Below are 19,747 nucleotides of genomic sequence, written 5' to 3'. Positions count from 1 at the left end.
CATGTTTGTCAATGAAATGCAAAACACACTTTCAGCTTGAGCACATTACATTTCTGTCAACAACTTATAAACAGCATGGCTCCAATATTTAACAGGCACATGCATCAGTGTCCCACCACTACACCCTTTCTTGATAGCAAGCTAACAGCAATTTATGATTTTCAGGGATTGTCACGGTCAGGCAAGCAGGTGAGAATCCAGAAACAGGAAGAACCACAAAGATGTAACAAGGTCCAAAAGGTTTTATAACAAAAAGCACAGCAGCAGCTCAACCAGCATGAACACAGAACGAGCCGACACTGAAGGCTAATGGAGAGTCCCTGAAATATTGTGTGGCTGATTAGCAAAGTGCAGGCAGCTGTGACTGCTCCACAAAATCTCTGATAAATGAGTGGAGTCACAGCCTGCCTGCACAGAGACCAAATAGACAAAATTAGAACAAAGAAAAATTCAAGCAAGCACAACATGACAGGGGGAGCATGAAATTCCTCCAAAGTGTTCCATCGTTTCAGGTCAAACTCAGTGGGCAGAGCACTTTTGGGATCAGAAAACAACACATTTGTAGTAGTGTAGTAGCGTAGTGGCATGCTTACGACTCTTTCTTGGACTATTTGTCACCACTTCTCGGCCTGAAACAGTCAGTAAGCACATTTTTTCCACGCACAATTAGTTGTTGTTTCTAGGCAACAACAACATGCCAGCGGAAAAGCAAGTGGAGATTCCCAGTTCCACCGCAGCATAAGAGACCACAGAGCTGGAATAAAGCACCAGGAGAGAAAGAGACACAGACCAAGCATTCATCCATCCTCATGGGGAATGTACGATCGCTTACCAATAAAATGGGGGAGCACAGTGCTAACCAGACTCAGGAGTACCAACAGAGCAGTCTACTGCTGTTCATGCAGATCAGACTTATGGACCTCACACCAAACTCCAGTTTAACTCTGGATGATTCTCTAACTTGTGAGATGGGACCAGAACAACGACTTGTGGTATATGTTAATGAGAGATGGTGTAACTTTTATGAGAGGCGTCAAGGAGCACTGCTGCCCCGAAGACATTGAACTGCTAGCATTTAGCATTCGGCCACAACATCTGGTGAAGCAGTTCTTATGCTGTCGTGTTAACTGTTTAGATCCACAGATGCTAAAGCCGTCTGTGAGAACGTCTCCACCCTTTTGGACAAACATTTACAACTAATAGTTATGACCATAAACTTCTAGCAACTTCATGATTCTACCCTCCCCTTCTGTAGTAATTCCTTACACTCCCCCCTTTTGTGCCCTACAGTCTCAGCTGTTTGACAAGACAAGTTAAATAAAATAAAAGTTAACGATGGAAGAATGGCTTCTATCTTTAACTTTTTTCAAGAGTAGTCTGGAGACATGAAAAATAATCTCTGGCCACTTTGAGGACAAGAGACGAGCAACGATATCAGCTGACCTGACGTGGGCTAACGACTTGAATCTGATTTTACTTTTGAGTCTTTAGTCAGCCCACACATGCCCCATGAAACATCGGCTCTCCATCAACAGCCTTCCACCTCTAATGATGTACCATCTACTGCCAGCTCTTTCACCAGTTTCTTCCCCAAGTCATAGGTGAAATATGTAAATATTACAGAACAGTACAATAAATATCTACAGGTGTTTTCTAATACGTATTTAGATTTGTTTATGATTGAAACACTTTTTAAACTTCAGTTTGTATGTGTCTGATGTGTTGCTTCCAACTCAGTTTGTTTCCAAGAAAAATCTCTGAGAATTTGATTTCTGTAACACTTTAAATTAAGTCATTGTTTGTTTTATTGAGAGCTCTGTATTGGCTTTGTAATTATCAAATAACTTCACTTTGGTTTTGCCTAGGTTTTGTTTAACTCTGTGTTAAACACACTGGAAGTCGGCAGAGTTGCAGCTGATTGACGGCAAAGCCCCACACTCGATGGTGTCTCTGATAGCGCTTCCAACTCTGGACCCACGTTTACAAAATAGCTGTTAAGATTAAGGCTGTTTGCTAATTCATCAATGTTTTTGTTTTGATCTGTAAAGTAATCTGGGAATGTTCTATAGTATATTGATTGATTGAATGTTAATTTTTTGTCCCTTTTGTGATTGTGTTTTTTAGTATTTTCCAAACTCAAAGAATGTTTTATGTGGTTTATTTTTTATTTTTACACACATTTTGTAGACCAGTAGTTAACCAAGGACATTTGGCAAATTTGTTCTTGAATTGATGAATGGAAAGGTTCTTATTAATAAGTGAGCTAAATATTTCTTTAAAAAAACACATTTATCCGTGGGGTCCATGTCTTTCTCTCTGTACACAGAGTTCCAGTTTTGTCTGGATAAATCATTATTAAGTGAGCGTTTGACCCTATGCAGCTCACTTTAGCCTCCTTTCCCCTGAGCAGTATGGTAGTCTGGTCTGGTATTTTGAGCATTTCCATTATAAAATGGAGTCATTGAGTCATACTGAACTGTACAATTTTTGAGCCGTTGTTGGTTAAAGGTCCAAAGACAAATGGAGCAGATAGGGCGGAGCTACTGTCAAAACCTGTTGATTGGCGGAAGATCATTATGACAAACGAAAGCTCCAAGAAAGCGGCTGTATTCCTCTTTGCTGCCAAAACATTATTAAATGCTTTGTATATCCAAAAAAATGATCTCTGTGGTTGTTGTTGCTAACTTCACTTCGGATGCGCCGTGACGGTCCCTCTTTGACTATGTAAACGCATGAGTTCACCTGAATTCCCTGGACCATTCTAAACCCTACCTGACCTTACCGTTCAGTGAAACAAGGCATTACAGAACCAGAACTGGAGTTGATGCTGCAGTTGTCTTTCTGCTGCACCAATCCCTCTCTTACCTGGAGCAGGTGGGGAGCTCAGTGAGGATCATATTCTTTGATTTCTCCATTTGTTTTTACACCATCCAGCCTGAACTGCTGAGAGGGAAACTGTTTTCTACCAGAGGCGACCAGCGACCAACTGCGTAGATCACAGACAGACCATGGTACGTCAAGCCCCATGAATCCGCCTCACGGATATTGGACACTTCATTGTGTTATTTATTGTATATTTTTAGTGCTATTTATTATCTGTTGTTCTTTATTATTATCTGTTTTTTGGAGTTGTGGCTACAAGTCAATTTCCTTTGCGTGGGATCAGTTAAAGTTATATCTACATATCCATCAAGGATACTGGAGGAATACCCGTGGTACCCCTGTTTACCAACGCAGAGCATGGCGGATCTTAGGGAGTAAACCCTGAAAAAAAAAACTCCCCTCACATCTTGGTGGGCAGCAGATTACCCTGCATCCCCGTCAGCCAGGCTCTCCCGTCGAGTAACAGGGTTGTCTGCCATGGGACTCTACTTTTTGCACCATTTAGTGCCATCATCATAGGTGCAGCCTTACTGTCATGGAATGATCTCTATAGAAGATTTGGTAAATGTTGCTGCATACAAGAGAGCCGACGGCCCCGTCGTATGGCCACGGAGTGGGTCACGTTGCACGTCTCTTGGATGTCAGATCAACTAAAATGCTTCTTTATGGGGAGCTAGCAGAAGGCTCGAGAAAGATTGGACGAAATCTTCTCTGAAACAAAGAGACTATCAAGGACATTCTGAAATGCAGAAACATGCTTCACTCATAGAACACGACTCTTCTTAAAGACTGGAATGGAAAGACACAAGCATTAAGATTGATACTGAAAGGAAAGATGAAAACAAAAGGAAAAGGCCAAAGCAACAAGTGAAAAGAACTGCAAAAAGGCCTTGCCATGAACTTTAACTTATCTTCAACTATGCTGCACTTCAATTACTGTATTAAAACTCGTTTCTGATAATAGGCATTTTACATTACAAATCCATCTAAAAATCCAAACAAAATGTGAAGCAATATTTCTAAATTCTTTTAAGTTTTCAGGAAGATGAAGAAGTACTTCTGTGTCTGATAGATAGATAGATAGATAGATAGATAGATAGATAGATAGATAGATAGATAGATAGATAGATAGATAGATAGATAGATAGATAGATACTTTATTAATCCCAAGGGAAATTATGGCAGTCTGTAGCTCCAGGTCATTCACACAAATTAGAAATAAATAAATAAATAAATAAAAACAAGTAATAAATATCATTAAGAGCAATAAAAGACAATAAAAGCAGCAGTACAATCAGAAAGATTCCTTCAAATTTAGACCTCTGGGATGTGATGCTGCTGGACGGAACCAAGTCTCCTCTGGTCATGTTACTCGTTCTTCCTCTTCTCTAAGCATCCCCTCAACTGTGTGGTGCCAAAGTGGACCGCATACCAGCTGAAGCTGCAGCTGCTTTCAGACTTTGTTCATGAGTTTGAAGCTTAAAACACTGTCATGTTTGAAAGACAATGAATATGCTGAGAAACCAGGTTGGATTTTGTGTCTGTTTCATCCGTGGACAGCTGAAACAAACAGATGCAGACGTTTCAGATGTTCATAGTATGTTAATAATGGGATGCATCACAGAACAGAAACAATGATTTCATCCTAAATTCTGAAGACCCAAGAGCACATAAGGAGAATAAACAGGTTTACTTTTCATTGTCAAAATGAAACTTAGCTGAATATCTTTTCACTATAACATGATTGATGATGGAGCGTGTGCACAAGAAGCACCGATGCTGAGCTTCAGTGGCAGTCACAGTGAGCTGGACTCACAGCACCAGAGGACCGGCTGTATCTCCATTAAATGACTGTAACAAAAGGGATTGTGTTCTAGAGTCACAAACATCACCTAAATGTTTGTTTCTACTGAGCGGTCCAGACCGGACTGGACCTTTGAGCGTTTCCATTATTAAATAGACGTGTTAAGCTGGAGTGACTGGTATCATCTCTGGTTCTCCGTTGGTTGTAGGTCCATAGAAAAATAGAATGGACGTCACACGATACAACCCAATGATTGGTGGAAAGGTTTTACAACAACAGGAAGCGTCCGACCAGTGCTTTCCCGACTCAAGATTCAAACCAAAAGTTTTGTCTTTTTTTCGACTGAATCTTTCTTCACTCCTCGCAATATTTTACAAAGAATAATAGATTCTGTACATAGAGTATTCCCCCTCTTTATGGGGGTTCGGGACTAGAGACATGCTAAACTGCCCCACCACCACCTCATTCTGTCTCACCCGACTCCTGCAGCCGAAGAATGTCCGTTATCGATCCATACTCATCAGAACACTTCTGATCATGCTTTATAAACATTTATTTAAGGACAATGGAGGGTTGATCCACATAGAGGGGTTTTTTTTTTCGTTTTAATTCAGATCAATAAACTGTTCTACAGTGTAGAGTCCGTCTTCATCCAGAATAAACATCTGCTCCAGATTATAATGATCCTCCGATGTTATTTTTTTCCTTTTCCCTTCGTTTATGAGTCATCTGATGCAGCTTCTCTTTCACTGTAGTCTCACTGTTTTGACGTACAGTTACATCGTCGGTCTGCACCCAGCATGAGCTTTGATGGTCCAACGCTCAATGAAAACGCTCACTTGAATTGCCCGTACCGTTCTAAACCAGCCAAGAGGAACTGGAACTGGTCTGCTCAGTGGAAACGAGGAACTGGTGTTTGTTAAGATAGACCCCGCACAACACTAAACAAACTGAACAGTCTGAGCTCTGGGAGACTTTTGGGGACACAAATCTACAGAAATATTTGCTGAGCAAAACAACTGTAGCTGGACATGATGCCAGCTGAAGAAATTAAGCTTGAATCAGACATTCATTTATATATTTAACCCTCCATCCATCTATGCATTCATTCAGCCGTCCGACGCACTGCCACTCACACCTTTAGACTTTGGAGCCCAACACCTTGACCTCCAGAGGAAAGGGGCCGACCTTTGTGAGAGCAGAAGTTCAAACTGTGAACATTCCTGGATCAGTGAGTCTCTGTGACCCGGAACCCAGTTCTAGAAGAAATGGGTCACAATCCAAATCGCCTGTGCTTTTTATGGTCAGCTTTTCCTCCATCATTTTCAGAAACCTGAGACCCTCCCTCTCCATGACATGGCTTCTCTTTGACATAAAGCTCATTTTTGCAGCTTCATTTGTTCACTGCCATGAAAAACAGGACTGTTTGATTTGAGAGCATCAGCTCAGGCTGAAATTCCTAAGAACCAGAGGACTGTAATGTGCTTCTCCCTGCTCTCCTGACCAGTATCAGACATGATGACCTTTGGCTCCTAGCCTTTATTTTTCCTCAAGATTTGAAGCCTCGGCTTTTGTAGATTGAACCATGAGTCCACGGTCAGAGTTTGTTGAGGTCTAATTCCCTGACACCAAAACAATTAGACCCCAAAATAGTTCAACTGTCTTTGAGTTAACATTAGATGTGCTTTTTCTTTAGCACATGTGCTACCTTGACGGCAACGCCCTTTAAACTGAAATAGCTTCTTGTTCCTAAGAAATCCTCATTTCAGTGTAGGCATGTCATTTTTCTTCTTGCTTTCTTTGAAAGCTTACTGTAATAGTTCTGTCTTTCAGTTAACAAAACCACAAGGAGGAACTTTGAAAGAGAGTTTTTTTTTAATCCTTTTGTGCGAGATTGAACAAGAAATGATGTAAAGTGATTGTATTACCAGGAGATGTTTTCTAAAACATTCAATTTACTTGTGCAAAACTAAATCCTTTTTAGTACAAAGACAGTTTTTAACTTTTGTTACTCCAGAGTTGCCTCCCAAAAATCTGATCAATTTTAAAAAAAATCAAAGTAAAAAAATTAAATGCAAAGTGAGATCTCTTTTAAGGAACGGAGCCTGTCGACTGAGTGGAAGGCTGCACACAGGTTCAACCAAACCAGGACTGATGGTTTTCATCTCAGTATTGGTCCTGAGACAATAACAAATCCTTACCAGTGCCATTACAGCACAGTGATTGATCCAAAAATTGATCAAAATGCTTCTAAAATTTTGCATTTGTTTGTAAAACATTTGTAGCTCCCTCTGACCATGGATTCAAGCCCTAAGCCTTTGCAGCGAGAGTGAGATCCTGGAACAGCATGCGCCATGTGCCCTGTTTGACTGCTTCTGCTATTCATGGAAGTAAGACTTTCTAAAGACTTGATTGATTCCAACCAGTTCAACGTGTTTTCAAGTTAATTCTCTTTTTGCTTGCTGACCCCTGCTGATCAGAGACTCCAGATCTCTATTCCTGCATGAGTCTCATAAATCATTTTATTCATCCATCAGAGCCTGATTTTTTCTGGGGTTCAGTTGCAAATTATTTCACTAACATAGATAATAAACATTACAAAGTTATAGCTGCTGCTTATTCTAGCTCCATCTCCCAGCATGTAGTCCACGGATGCTGCTCACCTGAATCCCACTGACAATCATCCAGCAGAGTCTGAAGCAGTGCGCCGAGCCTTGCTTAGAGCAAAGTATTGTTTGTGCCTGCATTACTGAGCGTTAACCTTCTGACCTGACGTTCTGTATTCCCGACCCTGATTCTGCTCCGATTCTGTTTGGCTGCTGCCTACCCCGTCTCACGCCTGAATTACACTATCCAAAGTCTGATCCCTGAAACTTCTGAGCTCGTGATTGACCTCTGCCTGCCTGACCCTTCCTTAGCTTCATGGACTTACAGTGGTGTTTGACTCCTGCTCTGTTAACCCGTCTGTCCGATAAACCTGCTGCACTTGGATCAAGCCGTCTGCCTGTTTATAACACAATCAGTGTGAGAGCATCCTCGCGCAGCAGACACCTTGAATGTTTTTCACTCATTTGGAAAAATCCATGAGTCAGTAGAGAAGCAATAAACCTGACATTAGTAGAACCGGATTCAGTTTTTGAACATTCCAGCAGCTTCAGTGCTTCAGTGAAACATTCAAAATGTTTTGAATTATGTTAATCTAAGTTTTAGCTTCACTGCTTTAATTATCTCGATTGAAGACACAATGACTTAACAGGAGATGCTTAACTAAGATGAAATAACTTAAAAAAAAAAAAAAAAACACCTAAAAAATTTTAGTTTTCACTTAGTCTACTGGCAGATTATTTCCCTTTTAAAGCCCGAAAACTGTGGTTCGTTTTACATTATCTAACAAAACATTACTTGTTAGGCCACTGTTTCATTTGTTGTGCAAAAGTTTGTAATGAGTATTAATTAAATAGAAGTACTTTTGCTGGAGGTCATTTCAGCTGTTTTCACTCTACTTAATGATTTGTTCAAAAGTGACTGATCCTCATGCATGCCGCCCATTCACCACACCACGGCGGTTCGCTCAGCTTGGATCAAGTTCCTGTAAAGTTATGCTAAACACAGTAAGAATTTTTATATTGACTTCTAGAAAAAAGGGGACTTTTTAATCCAGGTTGATATATCTGTCTCTCCAGATGTGTGGAGTAAATTAAGAGCAACTTGTTTCATGGCAACCGCTCTGTTCTTCTGCTCACTCCTCTCCTTAATTTATCTCCATCTGCTCACATTCACTCTGACAACCCCCTCCCCTTCATATCCGTGTCCCTCCCACAACATTTACAAGGTTCATCCAAGTCACTTGACGCCCACTCACCTCCAACATGCCACTTCAGTTTCCATGGTAATTAAGTAGCGATGGCGCTACTTAAAATGTACTTTAACAGTCATCACCCCAGCTCTCATTAGGAGCTTCTTCCTCTGAGTGATGCGTTCCTGAAAGAGCCGGGTTCCCCCAGGTGAAGACCAGCTTCTAACGTAGAACATTTCAGAAAACGAACCCACCATCGAAGTGTTTTCTAAAGTTTGTACAGGAAAAAACAGAAAACCTGAGCTGCTGTGCGCTTCCTCCCTCTTGCTAGCTCAAACTGAACCTGCGGAAGTTGTGTCTGAGGATTCGTCGTGTGCAGAGGTTCCGCCGCTGGGCCCCTGTCAGTCTAATCGCCACATTCAGTGTCTCCAGTTTCAGCAGCAGTTTGAGGATTTTCCTGAGATGAAATGAAATCCAGGATGAATCCATGGCACTTAAGCTTCTGGAGTTTTGCAAAACATGGTTTTCAAAATTGCATCACAGAGAAGTTTGATTTAGAGGCTTAAAGTCATGTCTTCAAACTGGAGAGACTAACAGGATCTAAAGTCTTCCAGAAACAGGCTGTTGACACAGGGCTTTTGTGGATCCTGCACACAATTGGACAAAGTAACTCCTTTGTTGTTATCTTGAAACGAGTGAGATCATTATTCAGTGTTTGGTTGTCTTGCTGTGAGGACTGTGTCCTTTGGTTACGTTTTTAGTGTGAGATTTCTTAGTTTTGTTCAAGTTCTTTTTTGAGTTGCCCCATGTCACAGTTATACAGGGTCCAATAAACCTTTCTCCAGATCATTTTTGTTAATATGTAACCAAACAGTCAATCAGCTTTGATTGGATTTTGACCTCTATAAATGGGGCTTTAAAAAGGTTGTCTGTTAGTCTTTGCCACATCTTTGACAAGTTAAAATGTTTTTTTTAATTCATGGAAATATAGTCAAGAACCTTCAGAGTGCTGCCCCCTACAGGTTGAAACAAAGTGTTGCAGTTTAATTTTGAGATTGGTCAACCGGCATGAGTCCCAAAAGTTTCTCGTTATCATGCTCTGCAGCTCCAGTATAGAAGCCCCGCCCATCTTTGATTCTGGAACAGTCTGTCGTTAGCTTTAGCATGGATCATAGCTGTTTTGCCTTCGATTGTCAAAAATCTACTGGTTTATACAACTTTCCAGTGAACTTGGAAGCTAGGGAACACTGGTTGAGTGCAGCTGGCATTGAATCCAGAAAACTCTTTTCTAGTGATGGATTTAATGGCCGCTTCACTCTGGCTTGTTTGTGTAATACTTTAGCCTGTACTAGTTTATGATGCTAGCAGCATTTTCAACTCTCAGACACTGACCCCTTTCAGCAGGAGGATCTGGGCACAGAGAAAAGATATGCCGATCAAAAAAGAATAGCTGGAAGTCCCTCCCCCTGGCTGAATTATTTGCAGCCAAACTCATTGGCTGGAAGTCCCCGACCGGAACTCCCCATTTTAAACTTTCGACATTTTTTCCCGTTTCTTCTCTCAATTTTTTAAAACTTTTTTAACTTCTTCTTTTGTTTGTTTTTTCACCGTTTTTCAGTCTCAGTCACAGAGAGCATTTCTGTGGCTTTTTCTCCGGAGGTAAATGGGTGTAGTTATACAAATTTGAACAACATGTATGTACATCCACACACACAGTTAGTCGCCCTCTCACACGTCACACACAGACTTTAAAGCAGCTCAGCAGGTCATGGTGCTTCTTTGTGTGGAGTGTGTTAGGTCTGATATCTGATAGCACCGTGGAAGAGAACATGACCCAGTGGCTCAAGGACATTATTGCTTTTATAAGACACTCAGCAGCACTCCAGCTTCAAATTGAAAACACTCCAGAATAAATAGAGACATTCTTTGAAGCAAATAAACCAAAATGCAAACTGCTGCCATTTTATACCACCATCTGTGTGGAGTGTACCCCAAACATGTGGATTCATAATATGAGAGAAAATTCAAGCACAGACAAATTTTAGGATCAACTTTTTTATGCCAAGTAGATTTCAGTGTTATTTAACTGACTGGAATCAATGTTTCTATAGCAACAAACGGTGGCCTCAGTGATATTGGGAAAGGTGTGAAAAATTCCCTGACAGCTGGTGGACTCGTTTGAATAAATGTCGATGTGAACCTTCTGAACTACAAAAACACACTCAAACCCAAGCTGAGATCCAAACTAGTGATGCGGTACTGAAACCGGTATTGTTGGGTACCAGTGTCACATCGTCCGTTTCTATCAGACCAGTTAAATTTCAGCCGTAACGGTATTGTTAACGGTACTGGCATAGCGGTGTGTCGACAGCGTGGACACAGCGTGCACTACCTTGTTCTGATGGGGCGTCTGTCCCTCTGTCCTCACTGCTTTTCCTGCTCCAGTGGGAAGAACAGGGAAAGCTCGTGCACCCACTCACACACATAATCCTCTGCTGACAAGTAACAACAAACGCACGCGGACGGCGGGAAAACGTCTAAACTAGGGCTGGGTATCGAGGATAATTTCCAGGAACAATTCAATTCGATTCTGATTTTTTGTTTTTTTTTCCCCGATTCTTTCAATTCTTCAGTTCAATTTTGAGTTTACACATTTATACACATTTGTTTAGAAATACATTAATAATTTACTATATGTTTTAAATATGTTCATGTTAATTTGATCCAGTTCACATACTGTAAATGTATCAGTGAAATAATGAGATTGTTAATATCATCCAGAGTTACATGGATTCTCTAAAGAACTAAAATGTTCAGATCATTAACATTGGAAACATTGTTCTGCTTCTCCTGGAGGACGTTTCAGTTTGACCACTAGGTGGTGATCGCGTTATAGCATTACACCTTATTCTAGAAGAAGAAGAAGAAGAAAGAATGAGGAAAAAACAATTTTTTAGACCACAAATGGTTACTTTAAAAAATATTTCCTTTAAAGAGTTTGGACTGCGACAGACTGGCGACCTGTCCAGGGTGTACCCCGCCTTTGCCCATCAGTAGCCGGGTTAGGCTCCGGCACCCCGCGACCCCGAAAGGGAAAAGCGGACAAGAAACTGAATGAATGAATGAATGAAAAAGAGTTTGGAAAATTCATACCTGTGAGTTTATAAAGATGTTACTTTGGTCAACAATGTATGTGTAGGTCGACCGAGTGTTAGCATTAGCCGTCCTATGGGAAATTCCATCCAGACTTTAGCTTTATGTGCTAAATCGAGTTATATTTTTTTATGAATCGATTATTCATTTATTAAGCTTAATAAATTCAAATCGATTAATTTTATTCACTCAGCCCCAGTCCAAAGTGTGTCTGTATTCATCCAAAGCAGCTGCAGACAGCTCGCGGGGTCTCTAATGTAACAAAAACGAGGCTAGTTAATGTGGTAACAGCAGTAATCTCTCCAAACACCGCTACTCCAGATTCTAACAGAGAGGTGCGCAGTGTTTGACCGTCCAAGTGAGACGTCTCTTATTCCAACCATGATAAACAGTGATGTACTTTATGACGCAGATGAGAAGCCATTCTGTCTCTCTGTGCCTTAAAACCAGAAGAGCGTGCTTCCTCCTTTATAGGTGTGGGGGAGCATCTTGTTCCAGAAGAGGCCAGTTTCATCCATAACAAACACCTGCTCCGATCCTTAATAAGATAATTATTTTCTTCCGCATATCAGCCTTCAGAAATCAATCTTTTTAGGAGTTTTTCCTTACCGAGAATGTCTTTTTTTAAATTAGTTTTATTTAGTCTGTTTAGTTTAGTTTAACAATCAGCTTGTTTTTTATATTTTATGTCCGACTTTCTGCTTCTGAACAGTTACCGGCATGAACCCCAGTGAGACCATTTTTTGTGATATTCAGCTATATACAGTAGATAAAATTGAATTGAATTTCAGCCCGTTCAGAGTCAGCTGATGCCATTTTTCGGGGGGGTTGACGGGCTCGTGTCCTCTTCATCTCTGTTCCTCGGAGGAGTGAAGATTCACCTCAGAACCTTCTTTGGACACAAGAGTCGTGACTAAAAAATAATCCAAAAATATGTGAAACCCCGAATAATGAAACACGAATAAGCGAAGGAACACTGTATTTACATTATGTACAAATATTTAGTGTATCTTTCCTTTCTTGACAGAAACTCAAAACATGCAGGTTAAAATTATATGAGTTTTGTATTTTTTTTTTGTCACAAAACTTGTTTCAAACTTGTCATTAGTGAAGTATATGCAATATGACACATATAGTTTATAGTAATGACAAAATAATAGAATATTGTTATTTTTCTAATAATAAACAGAACTTAGAGAAGATTAAACTGTTGTCAACATTTTGCTCTGAAAGGAGATTAAATAAAAATCCCACAATCCCTTCATGATTACTGTAATGTTAGCAGGTCAACTTTATACTGTTTATTTTATTGTTTTAGGAGCTCCTCAGACATGAATTCCAAAATCTAAATAACTGAAATACTAGCAAAGCTAATAAAGTAGCCCTTATCTTAAAATTTTGAATGAATGTATTTTTAATTTGCTAAAGAGACACAATGGAAGTACAAAGAGTCTCCTGAGCTTCAGAGCTCCAGAGCCCTGCTAGATAAATAAAGACACTTGATTGGATAAATCCAGACCAATCAGCATGAACCATGTTGTCTGTAGTTGATTGAGGTGGAAGCACATTGGTATGTTTGAGCTGAGAGCATAGAAGCAAAAATAAAGATTAAAAAAAATCAACTTGGATGGTGATTCCAGCCGGGCACAAACTGTGATTCATTCCTCCTTCATAACCAGTTTTCAAATGGTTGGCACTTCCATGTTTTAAAAAGGATGCTACTCATGCGCCACCACCACGTCCCTTACAATTAAGAAGACTTTTTTTAAGAAGACTAAGCCAATTGGAAAATCCTACACTCTTCCACCAGCTGTTTCTTTGAAGGCGCTATTGTTCAAAATGGGTTTGGACCAGGACCGAGACAAGCCAGAAGAAGAAAAGCTGCTCATCCTCTACTATCCTCCCTAAAGAAGCTGCTGAAGCTCTTCACTCCACCACCTTTACCCAACAGATGCTTTCAAACTTCTGTGGTTTCTGCTTCTTCAGGTTCACACTGTCTGTGACTGTTTTTGTCCTCTAAACACTTGGAGCTTACTGCATGTCCTCCCTTTGGCCTTCCTCCTCTCATCCTTAAGAGGACTCTTGAGTTCTTTTGTTTGGTCCAAACCAGAGATCAGGTGGATTTTCACACCTGCTGAACCAAGAGCACCTTATAGGAAACCAGCTCTGGATCCGATCAGGAGAAGCATTCTAAATGATCATATTCTGGCTTGATTTTCTTACACAAAGCACAGAATTTTACACTTTTAAAACAACATCTTAACATATTTTCCTTTAGTTGGACTTTTCGCATTAAAGAAACACAAATGTTTGAAGGCGATTGAGGATTTGCTAAAGAGATGAAGGAAGTGGCTGTGTGTGCGTTTGGAGCGCTCTGCACATGCTCCGTGCCTCATCTGCTGCTGCCTCTCTCAGGCCTGTTGTGCTGGCGCAAACACATTCCTTTATTTTCTGTGCACACAGCATGTTATTTGAATTTTGAAGCATGGTTGGTTTCATGCAGTTTCATCAGACCTGCCTGTGCTGAGGAAGCTGTGGATGGAGTTAGCAGATGAGACTACAGGGTGACGGGTAGCAGTCCTGCGGTCGTTTGCCAATTAAAAGCCTGCGTAGAGTTTTCTATTTCTGGTTTAGGTGACGAGCAGAACTGCCTCTGAAATGCCAGTTCTCTTGTGTGGGTAATTACAGAACAGTTTATTTCTGTCTGCGCATTCGAGCAGGAATCACTGCCGTATGTTTGATGCCATTTAAGGCTGAGAGCTGTAACTTCTTAAAGGTGCAATAAGAGCTCCATTACTTTGTGGTGTATTTAATGAAGCGCAGTAATTAGTGTGTTGGAAGTGAGCGAGCACCTGCTGTTTTACTTTCTTTGACAGTATTTAATGGCTTCACCCTTCAAGTTACTCTGAGATGATGTGGAAAAGAAAAAGCTAAAAGAATAGGAAAAACCAAAGACATCTGATCCTGAAGAAGAAAACAAGTGTAGTTCAAGTGTCAGAGAACTCCAGTGGTCCTGCAATCAGCCTCCGTTCTGCTGAGAGCGGCGGGTAAAGCCACATGGACAGATCCGCAAGATTAAAAGGCAACATTTCAGAGTGTTTTTCACCTTAATATATACATTTTAATGTTTAATTCTTTTTTTTAGATAGTCAACCTGACGTTTTTGTCTGAGTCAACTTAAAAAAAGTACATTTTGTCAAAAGTGAAAAAATGGAAAACAAGTTTATATTTTTAGGTTAGATACAGAACAACATTTCAATTGAGTTTAAAAAAAGGACTTGTTAATTTTGATTTAGAAAAACTTAAATTAATTTGTTTTCTTCACCACATGGAATCTGAAAAAATTAGGTTTGGCTAAAAAAAATTACATTGAGAAAAAAAACAGGTTGGGCTAAATTATTTTTTACATTGAGTAAACGTAAACAAATTAGATTGGGTTGATTACATTGAGTAATTGTAAAAATATTTTATGTGACAGATAATATAAATTGTTTAAAGTTAAGCCAGGGTTATATTTTTTCAGTGTATTCTTTAGAGAAAAAAGCTGAAATGTTTTGTAATTACTCATTACTGAAATGTATTTTTTAAAACTGATTTACAGCCAAAGCAAGAAAAACAACAGAAAATGAGGGACCAGGATTTCTCACTACAAACCCATTCAGACCGAGCTGATGAGTGCAGAGGAAGAACTAGAAAACTCCAGCAGAATCTCACTCAGTTCCATATGTTTTATGAGTTTTGCGTCTGTGGTTGTTTACAGTATAATGCTGCCCATCAGCTAAATGTTGAATGAATCTATACCACACAAAGACTGGAATTCTTGCTCATGCACAGCTGCATTCTTGATTTCCATAACATGCAGGTTTGTTCATCCAGCAGATTCAAACTTAACTTTTTCCTTCTGTGATTCTGAGTTGTTTATTACAAAGTAACATGGAACCTTTCCCCATCTTTACAAGCAGCTTTTGTTTGAGCTTCATTCTTCTGGATCCATCCTTTTACTACCAACTGTTCTTCAGAAACGGTCAGATGCTGGGGCCGTGTGCCCGTCGGCAGACCGTAAGGGGTTTCGGGTTAGAGGTGGATTTACAGGGCCTTCATTTCACCAGGATACATCCCAATAATTTCTGGCAGGTGGCAAGGCTCTGCAGGGGTGGGGTGTGATTGACAGGTCACTTTGTCACCATTTCTAACAAATTTGTGGACTCCAGGATAAGACCTGAGAGTCAGTGCCTCGAGCATTTGTCACTTTGTTGAATTTTGGAGAAAAAAATAGCTTCTTTTTGATTTTTTATTCTAAAATTTGCTGATGGTTTAAGGCCATCTGTACTCTGCCAGTTATAGCTTAATGAGATGAAAAAAGTGACTCATCTGGTTGATTAAACTAACCCACTGAAGAACTCAAACTCCTCCAGACTGAATGTCCGTTTTAAAATCAGATCTGATCAAAAAACACGCAGAGGTGTGCACGCTGAGCACGCACGGTGAACTCAGTCAGACTCAGAGAGGCTTTCTGAGCAGAGAGAGGAACCCCCCCACCAAGCCCCGCCGGCCCCCATCTGCGTCTCTCTGCAATCTCAATTAACCTAATGGAAGTGGCAATTAATTAACTCCACTCAAACAATGATTAAGGACTTGACAGTCAAGTGAGTGGGGGGGTTGAAGTGATGATAATTTAGAGGTAACGATTTCCCACCAGGAGGATAAAAAATGCTGTAATAGATGCTGGCATGAACCCTGGATTAGGATGGATTAATGACAGGCTCAAAACTGGATTTGATTGAAGAAAGTGGCTCAGACTCTTGTGTGTGTGTGTGTGTGTGTGTGTGTGTGTTTTGTGTCTGTCGTCAATCAGACACAAAAAGTGAGAAGCTGAGGCCTCACCGTGCTTTTGTGGCCACTGGCTCCGATTGGTCCTCTGAACACCCCCTTGATGCTCCTCAGCTGTCCGTCACGGAGGTGGGTGGAGCTGATCACGATGTAGTAGCACGCCATTGAATCAAACTTTCCTCTGGTTGAAGTCTCTTTGCTGCTGGGCTTTGTGAGGAAGAAGAAGGGAGCAGAAGAGTTGAACTTTTTTTCAGCTGCTCCGACGTCTTCTCCAAGTTTTAGAAGTTTCTTTCCCTTTTGTAAATATTTCCCCTCCACTTCTTTTGCGCACTCCTCTTTTCTCCCTTGAATTCGCCTCACTCGTCAGTATGTCTCTATAGATGTTAAGCTCCCCATCTCTCATTCATCAATCTTTCCTTGTCATTGATGGTCCTCTTTTCCCGGAGTCCAAATTCTTCCTGAAATCTCAGCTGCTTATTGATCAGTCTTCCAGCTCCTCTAAATATCTTCCTCCTCCCGCTCTCCCTGCCTCGTTTTCCTGCTGGATCTCTTAAGTGTTGGCAGGGGACACTTTTTCCTCTCAGCCTCCCACTGTCTCCCGGTCTCCTGCGGTCCCAGCTCTCCCTCTTCGTCTCTCTTGGCTCTCTGTTGTCTTGTCAGTGAGTAAAAGTGTTGAGTCTCCTCCTGGTTGTCGGAGCAGGCGTGCAGCCTGCTCTCTGAATCCCTCTCCTTTGCTGCGCTGCATGTGCTGCCTCTCCTCCTCCCTGCCTCTTTCCCTCTGCTGATCCCTCGTTCTGTGGCCAGCAGAGTGGTTTGCTCCTCAGTTACCCGCGGTTACCATCTGCCCTTTTAACACACGGAGTGCTGACGCTTGCTCTCTCCTCCCTCCCTCTCATCCCTGCCTCTCCTCTTGCTGTCTTTCTTCTCTCTTTAATCATCTCCTTCTCTCTTTGTCTCAAGCCAAAGGAATCAAGCTCCACCTACTGGTAAGAGGAAAGAGTCAAACAGAAAGAAGGAAAGATGCTCGGAATCATCCCAGGTTACCACGATATTAAAAAGAATGTTGGGAGAAAAATGAACGTTAGCATTTCATTTTTATATTTTAGCCAACATAAAAAAATAAAAAAAACATTTCTGCACAGGATGAAAACAAAAAGAGAAAGTCATGAATCCTCATTTAGAACATTTTTCAGAACTATGAGGAGGTTCTGATCATGTGGGTGAAGATTATATTTTGCAGTTTTAGAAGTCAGTAATATTAAGTTAATTGGGCTCTATAAGGGGGGGGGGGACAGGGCTGGTTTAAGGACCATGTTCTTATTTATTTAAAATAATCAACAGTGATGTTTTAACCATGTACAACACTAATGCAGTGAAGATGATTCATACAACCATCTGATGCTCCATTTGAAAACACTGGAGCTAAGACCAAATTCTCCCCCTACTCACTATATAGTGAGTTTGTCATTTTCTAGAGCAGTCAGAATATATAATTCCAAAATCGAGTGACTAGAAATGTCCAAGAAGTCTTTGCCAAAAACTAGCGTGCATTGATGCTCACTAGAGTAGCGAATATTACTATCTACTAATCTATCTATTAATTACTATCAGAACACAGTGGAGTAATAAATAAATGTTCGTTTTGATTCGATTTTGACTTCACAAAATTGGTGACGTCATATCCGGTGTTTAGAAAAATGAAAGAAAAGTGGTGAGCATCGTGTCTGAGTTACCTTTAAAATCCAGGGCACTAGATAGTCCCGAACAATATGTTTTTTAGTAGTTAGAAGTTAGGGAGGGAATTTGGACACAATCTGAGATTCTGCAGCCTCTGATTATCAAGCTAATAGAAAAGTAACTGGGATGCAGGCAGGAGAGAAGCTCAAAGATAACATAACTTTCACACTACAACATAACAGTGCAATAATCCCTTCACAACTATCTCAACAGTACATGGAAACATGCACTGACACATCCACTTGGCTCCTACACCCCGGTGACCGCGAAAGGGACAAGCGGCTAAGAAGATGAATGAATGAAGTAACATAGAGCACCGAGGACTCAAAAGTAGGAAGGTTGTTTTTAAAAAACACTTTGTATTATGGTAACATGAAACAAAGAAAACCAATTAAAACAATAGTGACATCAGTGATCTGCGAGGGTTCACAAAGTATCTAGAACAAAAAAGACTACACAGAAACACTTGGACACAGTTAGGAGCATAGCAGTCGGCAAACAAACACGATCGACTGTCCAGATGGGTGACAAGGCTGATCCGGATGATCCTGACGAAACCAGTAGATGAGAACTTGTCCAGAATATGATGAGCCAAAACCCACTGGTGATCAGCAGAGCAGTAGCCCTCTCAATCCACCAAATACGTAGTGCTGGACCGTGCACTCAAGGCCTCCATCCACCAGATGAGAAGCCGCTGGACCTCTGGGGGGACCTGAAAGGAACATTTTCTAACAGGTTTCCGCTTACTGACGTGGAATACGTGGTGCACTTACAAAGTGGGAGTGAGATCCAAACGTACAGCATCTGGGTTGGCAATTCCTACGACAACTGTTGTGGCAAACTGAGGGATTAGTGGTTTCGCTGATCTGCTCCACTGGCATTCACCTCAGCAGGTGGAAGCAATTGAAATAATTAAGCAAAGCAGCTGATGGTTGTCACTAAGAACATATAAAACTGCTCAGAAACACAGGATCAGGAAGAGAAGCAGAAGCTTTGTATTGTTCTGAAAAGCTTTGCCTGCTTCATCATTACAAAAGCAAGGCAGGATCCCTTTCAAGTGCGGGGAAAAGCAAACCAAACCTGGAGCACTTGACAACACCGAAGGGACCCAGGAAGTGAGGTTTTAATTTCCTGGCACCATCCCTGAGGGGAAGGCCAGCAGAGTGCAGCCACACCCTGGAGTCAGCCTGGGGTTGGGGCTCATAGGCGAGCGCATGGTGGCCGGAGCTCTTCCTACAGGCCCCGGTCGAGTCAAGCCTGAAGGAGCAACATGGGAACGCTCTACAGTGGGCCCACCACTGCAGAAGAGCTCATGAGGGGCCGGTGCAATGTGGTTTGGATGGCAGTCGAAGCCGAGTGCATCGGCGGCCTCATTTTCTCATTTATTTATTATTTATTTCTCTCATGTGCCACCACAATCCACAACAAACAAAGGGTCATACACACGACACAACAAAAACAAGGTAACACATGAATGAAAAGGAGCATGATGAAGACCAGGTCTTATTATTCATGCCCTTTAAATTAAACAACACAACACAACT

The 19,747-nt window shown here is 41.1% G+C and overlaps 1 protein-coding gene across 1 annotated transcript in view; it reads right to left on the bottom strand.

Annotated features, from left to right (window-relative positions):
• Positions 1-17,905, bottom strand: part of LOC112138743 — a 78,149-nt gene extending 60,244 nt beyond the window's left edge. The window contains exon 1 of the mRNA XM_024261373.2: positions 16,521-17,905. Within this exon, the coding sequence (XP_024117141.1) occupies positions 16,521-16,631 (111 nt within the window). The 5' untranslated portion in view covers positions 16,632-17,905. The remainder of the gene's footprint in view (positions 1-16,520) is intronic.
• Positions 17,906-19,747: the final 1,842 nt, after the last annotated feature.

Source organism: Oryzias melastigma, linkage group LG15, assembly GCF_002922805.2.
Source record: "Oryzias melastigma strain HK-1 linkage group LG15, ASM292280v2, whole genome shotgun sequence".
NCBI lineage: Eukaryota > Metazoa > Chordata > Actinopteri > Beloniformes > Adrianichthyidae > Oryzias > Oryzias melastigma.
The sequence above is the reverse complement of the archived record's forward strand: the minus strand, read 5'-3'. Positions and strand labels throughout refer to the sequence as shown.